At 44.0% G+C, this 9044-nt stretch overlaps 1 protein-coding gene across 1 annotated transcript in view; it reads right to left on the bottom strand.

Moving 5' to 3' along the window:
• LOC102193880 (wings apart-like protein homolog) overlaps positions 1-9044 on the bottom strand; it is a 35925-nt gene that overhangs the window by 17257 nt on the left and 9624 nt on the right. The window contains exons 3-5 of the mRNA XM_005743392.1: positions 8108-8849; positions 5965-6356; positions 4046-4170 (exon numbers count right to left, since the gene is read on the bottom strand). Of these exons, the coding sequence (XP_005743449.1) occupies positions 4046-4170; positions 5965-6356; positions 8108-8849 (1259 nt within the window). The remainder of the gene's footprint in view (positions 1-4045; positions 4171-5964; positions 6357-8107; positions 8850-9044) is intronic.

Here is a 9044-nt window from a genome sequence, read left to right as displayed (position 1 = left end):
TGTGTGTGTGTGTGTGTGTGTGTGTGTGTGTGTGTGTGTGTGTGTGGTAATTTTGTAGATTTTATAGAGTCTTTATGGTACAGCAGTGGAATGAACGACATTAGGACAGTGGAGAGGGTCACTGTTATGGATGTAATAACCGCTCGTCCCTTAAAAACATTCCCCAAACAAAGCCAGCGCCATCTCCTAAATATGGATGAGCCTGTCCAAGTGTTGTCATTATGGTAACATCTAATATCTCCCAGAGTCCTCAGCTCAATAACCTAACAACGCCCAGGCTCATCTGATGGCACAGACGTACAGTTTACTGTAATCAAAGCAGAGTTCTGACGACTCCACCGTAGGCCGCTCACTTCCGAGGGTTATTATTTTTATAATGAGCTGCACTCCTCTCTCGCTCTCGATCACGTTAATGGGAGATGGAGCGAGATCTGGGCTGTACTGCGGCCCGGAGGAGGGGGTAATACAGGGAGGTAAAGAGTATGATGAAGCGGTCAAGACAAAGCGATGGAGACAGAAATTCAACTGAGAGGGAGGAAAGTTATTTTAGGAGTCAGAGCATGAAACTGGAGAAGAAGAGAGGATGAGAGAGTACATTAAGTGCGTTATTATGCTCCTATGGGCACTGTGTCTTCTAATGCCATTACTGCTTGTCTGTAACAGGGAGGAAATTAACTTCATACTTTGGCACTTCAAAAGTTCTCTGCAGGTGCACAGATTCAAAAGCTATCTCATACCCAGGACAGGCTTCAGACTATCAGAGCAAACCAATCAGGTCATTTCAAAGTGTGCAACTAGACTGCAGTGCAATAAATAAGTTGGTGCAGAAGACACGAGGAGCAAAATGAGCAAAGCATTTCCCCTTTCTAAAGCAAAGCCTGTATATAAAAGAAGGCTGCTGGAAGTGCTGTGGATTCTGAAGAATTTCAGTTTTAAAGTGTCTTGTGATTCGGTGTGAAGTTAGTATGTTTCCCACCTCCAAAGTTCCTTTTTCATACAACCTGTATGTATCGGAGATCTATGAGGTATGACTGTAAGGTTTAGATATAATTAGTAGGGTTGGGCAATATGTACAAATTTGCCAACCCGCAATCGTCAGTCCAACAATCGCCGATGGACGATATATTCGCGCATGTGCAGACTTTTTGATGGGCGGAGCAATGTAATCACGCGCAGACTGATTTGTGCGTTTAAGACACAGAAGTCGTCCAAACATAGACGAACTAATCCCCCCCCAAAAACCGCTGTCAGCGCTAACGTGGTTTAAACGCGGTCATCACGATTATAATTTTTAACGCTCTCGACCCATCTTGAGCGCAGAATTAACAAAATTAGGACAAACTGCCAAAATGCGTTGACAAGAGACATTTCAGGGATTTTGACTCCAGATGGGTTAATTGTTAATCGCTTTAGTCGTGATGACGGCGCATTAACGCTGACAGCGCTAAAAATAATAATAATAATAAAGTCACCAATTTGGGATTTCTTAGGTTTACGTCTTTTATTTGGTTTAAAGCCAAAGGATGTAACCAAAGCGGTGTGCCGCTGGTGCAGATGTATGGTGCGAGCAAAGTACTCAAACACTACTAACTTGCATGAGCATGCACATGCTATGCTAGGCTATCACCAGCTTCTACAGCTCCATCAACAAGCACTTGGGCGCACGCTGAGGTGGGGGCATTTGCTCGCAGATGAAAGAGGGTGCTGTTAAAACAGCGCTATTATTTTTTTTCTGTTGACTGCTTTTATTAGCGCCATCATTATTAGCAAACTCACTCATGGGCAATCAGATAAATAAATCCCCCTTGTAAAAAGTAGTCGTTATATTCGTCCAATCGTCCAACCCTAATAATTAGAAAGGAGGCCATGAAAACGCAAAAAGCTAAAACACAGCTAGCTATCACTGAAAGCAGTCACGCCTCTATAGGAAAAAATAAACAGGTGAGCAATAAGAAGAACACCATGGAGTCTTTGCCTGCTGCAAAATTCAACCTTAACTTTTAGAGGGAGCCTCAAGTGGACATTAGAGGAACTGCAGATTTTTTTCTTAACTTGAGGGTTTGTTGACAGTATAAGAGACATCGAACATTCAACGAATCCTGAGCTGAAAGCAAGTCTCCAGCTGCAAAGATGGGATGGAAGAACAACTTCCAGGTGGAAAACCCCTGCCACTGAAATGAAAGTTAATTTAGATAATGCCTCACATAGATCATTTTGGCATGGGACCCACCTGACATGCTGGAAGAGCATATGAGGTTGCATGAGGCAAATATGAGGCTAATTAGGCAGATAAGATCAGCTGCGATCAACACATCTTTCTTTTTAATCGAGTTTCAGGATTTCAGCTACAACTTTAATTCCTTTATTGGCTCTGCTGAGTCTGCTCACAGTGCTGCAGCGGCCCTTTGCCTTACACGACCTTATAATAAGATGACTCCAATGCATTTGCAGCATGTTAAAGTGAGGGGAAAACAATACTGGATCAGCAGATTCCCAAAGATAGGGCACTAAAAGAACAATCAGCGGAGCAAAAGCAGCCTGCGTTATTAACTCCAGAAACTCTGGTACAAATTACCACATTCCAACAAATCCTGACACGCTGCCGCAAAACTAATTTGGATGCAGAAATCAGTCTTACTAATTAAAACGATAATCACGCGTCACCTTTTCAAACAAAGTTAAAACGCCTGCAAACTAAAGAGAACACAATTAACACGCGGCTGTAATAGAGAGGCGTCGCAGAGCTCATTAGGACAAACTTGGAAAAGTACGGAAGCGGCAGAGAGGCCTGATTAAAAGCACTCCTACAGTTTAATGCAAGTAAGTCCAATTAATCTCTCACTTCAAGTTTTTCACCTGATGGGAGGACAGGAGATAAACACCGCCTCAGGTATGAGACGCTGGCAACTCATTTACAGTAATATTAAGATGTGCACTTCCACCGCTGCGGCTCGCTAGCATCGATCCGTCTTCGCTATGAAACGGGGACCCGGCTCTTATGAGATCAATAGTCTGATTTGCAGACGGGGAGGTAGAGGCCATTAGCAGGCAGATAAACAAAAGACTAGGAGTCAAGAAATGTTCAGAAACAACTCTGTCTGTCCCTCATCGATGCACTGATAAACCTCAGCTCTGCCCGCCCCCGCACACACACACACACACAGTACTGAGTCATACAGGACGTGGGTGGACAGTCTCGTCCCCACAGGTACATTGAGATCTCTTTCTGTAACAAGTCCTGGTTTTACATTTAGAGATGAGGATGTTTCTCTGAAGAGGTTCATATGGATTAACGAGCTTCTTGATGAAACTCCTTTGTGTTTGGTTTCAGCTGATTTTCATCCGCTCATTCCGTCTGAATTCTTGTTTTATGAAGATGTTCACTGATTGGTTTTACGGGCTCTTCACGCTCATTCATCCTACAAATGTTTGCTATCAGGTTGGATGACACGCTTTCTTCTAGTGAGCACTTTGTTAAATGCTCCTGATTATAATTATGGTGACACTTTAATCTCTGCATATCACAATTCATGTTATCCTTCTCATTATCCAGCACCAATATTACAACTGTACGCAATGATCCGCTACTTGGCCTCTAACTAAGCCTAACTAAGGAGACAACAGCACCAGTAGATTTTATTTACTAATCCATAATGTATGAACATTATGATTTTGGCTCTTCTCAGTGGCTCCTCAAATCCTAACTCTTAAGTTTAACTAGACCATTACTTGTATGACCTTTATTGTGTAACTGCTGAGCCAGACTTTCTATTATCCTCCATGTTTTCTGATGTTTATGTTTCATATCTTTGCAGCTCTGTAACTGTGCTTCTTTGGACCCGTCTCCGCTGTAAAGGATTTTACTGCCGAGGGGCTTCCTGGTTAAATAAAGGCAAAATAAAGTTTTAGTCTGGCTCTGCACGAGATTTCCTGGCCCACACGTTTGTAGTGCATCCAGGTGACATTTCAACACACTTAAGTCACTCAGCCTGTCACATAAACACTGCGAACCCTCATGTGACTCAGCAGCGGTGTCACGTCTGACCTTCTTTTGTGCACTGAAGATCCTCCGGAGGGTGTCCGGGTTCTTCTCTGCAGGTTTGCCCTGAGGCGGCCTCCTCGGGCCGCTGGCCACCACCCTGAGGCCGTCCTCTGAGAAGTCCAGGACATCTGCAGGGAAACATTTTTTTTTAAGTAATTAAATTTGAGATTATGTCACATCTATTTAACATTTTAAAGCCCTTCTCCTGGCCAAACTAATTTTTAACAGCACACATAGAAAGAAGCAATATGCTCATAGCACACGCTTCTTCATCGTGTTTAAATCCAGGAGTTTTTCCACATGAGAGAGAAAAACAAAGCATGTTATTAGAAACAAGGTCAAATGAAACTGTGTGTTTGTGAGCTTTAGCTCATTTCCAGCAGTCCTAACAGTGAGCGCCTGCTGGATAGTGAAACAGGATTAGCTGATTGTGTTTGTTGTTAGAGTGTGACCGTTTGTGCGTGTGTCCGTGTGTTCAGTCTATGCTGGCGTGTTGGCTTTCTCTAATGTTTATCCATACACAAAACAACAAGAAAAGCACACACAGCTCCAGTTTTATTCCACCCCATCGTGCCATTTTTACTTTATTCAGCTTTTTTCGTCTTGTCGTTTTGTAAATATATTCTATTGAGCTGTTATATTCTTCTGCATTTAAGATGAGTAATGTGAATGCTCCTCAAACCACCTGCGCTCATAGAAGGAAATACTGTAATAAAAAGGAAAATCCAGATTCAGAGACTCAGAGTTTGATGTAATAAAAGGTGTTTGCTTTAGTGTGCAAGAGACACGAAAAAGAAAAAACCCTACGAGCTGAACGAGGTGCAGGGCAAAATGCGTTGGTGTATTTTGTGACGCTAACCCACTAAAATAAACTGTTCAAACCTTCTAAAATCTTTGCATTTCCCTTTTTAAACAAGCTGTGCTTAATGTTTTGGCTGCTGTTACACAGTAACTTCCTTACTTTTGGAATAAATGAAGTGTATCTCATCTTATTCCATTTCATATGGAATTACGGCACACTGTCGTAGCTACAGACTCTATGATGTGACCTTAAAATAATGACAAAATAAAAATCAGTGTTCACTGGAGGACCGCTAAGAATCTTAGTCTCTCTTTAAAAGGCTGTTCCAGAAACAGCGCGACTGGCAAACTGGTGTCAGAGGGTTTTCCCAGTCAGACTCAGAGAGGCATGTGTCAACAGGCTCAGGGCAGGCGTGCAACAACCCCGTTTTATCATTGCTTCACATATAAGGCGACGTCCAACTAAACTTGAACATCGTTTCAACTTTGCAAAACAAATAAATGTTATTCGACCAATTTCTTCGCCAGAGTTTCATTTCGGTCTTCACTGCTGTCGCTGCAGTCCGTTCCCCTCTCCCTGCTCTCTGAGCACACACCTCACACACAGCGTGAAGCAAACAGAGGCGCCAGACATGAAATTACACAACAGGACCTTCCCAACAAGTGTTACAGTGAAGAGATCGACTGAGCGAGTCGAGCCGACGCTTTTCAGTCGTGTTGGCTTACGTTACCACAGATTATACTTAAATCAGAAATTTTAAATATGAAAAGACAAGAAGCACTCGGAGAATGCTTTTTAAGTAGCTCTATAAATCATTATCATCACTTTGACCTGCAGATCAATGTGTTGACCTTGAAGGAGAGGTCAAACTGAAGGAGAGGTCCATAATCAAGACACCTGATCCAGGTCGGCGAGCTGGGATCAGAATGTTATTTGATACTCGGCTCAGTCCTTCCTTAATTAATTGGATGATATGCACAGGATTAAAACAACAAGCCTGCTCATGTTACTGTAACACTTTGCACACGGCTCTGTGGCTGATTTTGTAAAAAAGGTGGTTTCACGAGATATCCTCATCACTACATCGGCGTTATCAGTCAGACAGTGTTGGTGTTTTAACCTGTTCGTATCCTGCTCTCCTGCTTCTCAGAGTTCTTCTTGCTCTCCTTGACTGCCGGCCTTTCCTGGACCTCCAGCATCTCCTGGACCTCCAGCCTTTCAAACGGATCTGGCGGGTCATCAGCTGGCATTTCCTCTTTGGTGACCACCGGGGTCGCTGTGGTGATGGCGGCCTTCTTTTTGGCCCTCCTCCTCTCCTTAGCCCTGCCGTCGTCGTCGTCTTCAGCGCCGTCGCTGTCGCTCATGTCGTCGAAACCGAAGTATTTGATTTTGTAACTGGACCGGCCATCCGCGCTGTCGCTACTGTTCTCCTCCTGCTGGGCCTCCGAGTCCTCAAAGCCAAACAGGTCCAGCTTACTGTCCTTCTTCGACTTGGTCTGGGTCTGCCTGAACCTGCGGAGAGGACATCCAGAGGAACGGCGTTAATATTCTGCTGAGACGACTTAATTAAAACCGAATGTTAATGTGTAAAAGTATACTTGTGGAGAGGATTTTTCATTTCAGGCTTCAGTCTAACGTGTTTCATGATTAGCACGAAGATGAAATGGCAAACCACCATATTCTAGTTAACACTTTCCCTCATAAAATGTATCGTTTTCAGCCCAGGTAATGAAAGCAAAATCAATATCAATTTGATTTCTTGCAGCATTTTAAAAGAAAAAACCCTGCGATTCAGATGGATGGACTTTTTTCTGTGACCAAGGTCATTTAATTCAAATGAAAAAAATTAAATCACCGAGCGCTCGTTCTTCTTGGCAAAACAAAGGGCATTACGCTAACTGCCAAAATATTACAGTGGAGTGGAAGTGAATGAAGTCTCAGCAACTGAAATGAGACCAAAGAGGCCCACGGCCTCACGCTGAGACGGAAACATGGTAAAGATGTAAAACGTGTGAAATGAAAGGCATCATAGATGGTTTTCACTGAATAATATGTCCCCGTGCCTGTGAGAAGTCACACAGCATAAACAACTACCTACATGCATTTTTATGTATTTCTCCTCTCAAACGTCTCAAACCTGATATTAAATGACTCTTTGCTTGTTATAATAAACTACTTTGAAACAGTCTGATTTAAATCTGTATTTTCTCTCCAAGTCTGTTACAAATATTTTATTAAGCAGTTTGATATAAAATATTAAAACTCAAAATATGCTTTTAGTGGCTGCAATTTCAAATGAAGTACTCTGGGTGCTTCGTGCTGGCATGTTCAGCATCCAAGTTCTGTTTATGGACCTACTGAATCACTTTCTACAGGTCTGCTGTGGATGTGGACTAAAGAGAATGATCATCAAGCTTTGTGTCCATCACCAGATGTCGCACAACTCAGTTACTTACAAAAGAAAAAAAAAAAGAGAGAGAGCGAGTTGTTTGACTGAGGGATGAGGTCGATCTGTTGTTCCTAGAGTATTTAAAAGTAGAATGGGAGGCAGAGCCTTCAGTTTTCAGGCCCCTCTTCTGTGGAACCAGCTTCCAGTTTGGATTCAGGAGACAGACACTATCTCTACTTTCAAAATTAGGCTTCAAACTTTCCTTTTTGCTAAAGCATATAGTTAGGGCTGGACCAGGTGACCCTGAATCCTCCCTTAGTGATGCTGCAATAGACGTAGGCTGCTGGGGATTCCCATGATGCATTGAGTTTTTCCTTTCCAGTCTCCTTTCTCACTCACTATGTGTTAACAGACCTCTCTGCATTAAATCATATCTGTTATTAACCTCTGTCTCTCTTCCACAGCATGTCTTTTATCCTGTCTTCCTTCTCTCACCCCAACCAATCACAGCAGATGGCCCCGCCCCTCCCTGAGCCTGGTTCTGCTGGAGGTTTCTTCCTGTTAAAAGGGAGTTTTTCCTTCCCACTGTTGCCAAAGTGCTTGCTCATAGGGGGTCATATGATTGTTGGGTTTTTTTCTCTGTATCTATGAAGCGCCTTGAGGCGGCTTATGTTGTGATTTGGCGCTATATAAATAAAATTGAATTGAATTGAATCTGTTAGATGGAAAATAAGTCTACATATGGGAAAACTGGGATACTTTAGACTTCCTGTAGTTCTTGTGGGATATCAGCAGGTGTAGGCAGTTACACATCAAACTGTCCACACTGTGGAACACCCTGACACACAAGGACCGCCGGTGCCCGTTAACCAACCTTGTATTCTGTTGCTCCAACTTCTTCCGCTGCCACCCGGCCTCTCCCAGCTGCGTCGTGCTGCCTGAACCGGCGCTACCGCTACCACAAGCGGGTGCTGCATCAGTCCCAAACTCCTCCACCACTCGGTCCTGGATGGTGACGTTACACATAGATATGGAGGATGGGTGCAACACTGTGTAGTCCCTCGTCCTGCCCCGGCTCCCTCTGCCACCTGTCGTTTTGTTATTGCTGTCAGATGCGGATTTGGGAAGATCTGAGCCAAAAACAGTGGCTGCGAAGCTGCTGGAGTCCGAGGCTTTGCCCTGTTTGTTGGGCCTCCTGTATGTCCGACAGTTCGAGTTCCTTTCAAGTGACGATGAGGTCGACATCTGGGAGTAATCCGACGTCTCAGTGAGGTCAGGGTTGCCCTGCAGGTCGTCGCTGTCGCTGAGGAGCAGCTGTGGAGGAGAGGGGGTCTTCTCGTGCCGAGTTTGCACCGGGTCACAGCCGCCTGCCGTCGTGACGCCCACCGAAGCCCATGACAGAGTAGGGGCAGGGTTGCGGGGTTCCTGTGTGGGAGAAGGTGGCCGGAGGCCCATTATAACATCCCACGAGTCATAGGTGGATTCTGCCTTGGAGCCAGTCTTCAGGGTGGTGGTCTGGGCGAGGGGCTTCTTGTCGCTCTCAGAAACGTTTTGGTACCACGTGTAGCTGTGCTGGTTCTCTGACGACGAGGACAACAAGCTCTGCTTGGACTTTCCTGAGAATGAAAACAGAGTCAGAGCATCAAAGTCACTGAAGGTACCGGTCATTTTTATGCTGGTCCAGTTCCAGTTTTCACAAGCAAATTTGTATTAAAGATCAAAAACTTTAATATTTGAAAGAGGAAAAGGTGCTGCACAAATAACTAGAACAACAATGAAAATACATCTTTGCTGACTGAAAAAACAGATAA

This window comes from Pundamilia nyererei, unplaced genomic scaffold (assembly GCF_000239375.1).
Source record: "Pundamilia nyererei isolate P.nyererei 1_Seehausen unplaced genomic scaffold, PunNye1.0 scaffold00131, whole genome shotgun sequence".
NCBI lineage: Eukaryota > Metazoa > Chordata > Actinopteri > Cichliformes > Cichlidae > Pundamilia > Pundamilia nyererei.
This window is presented reverse-complemented; position numbering and strand designations above follow the sequence as displayed.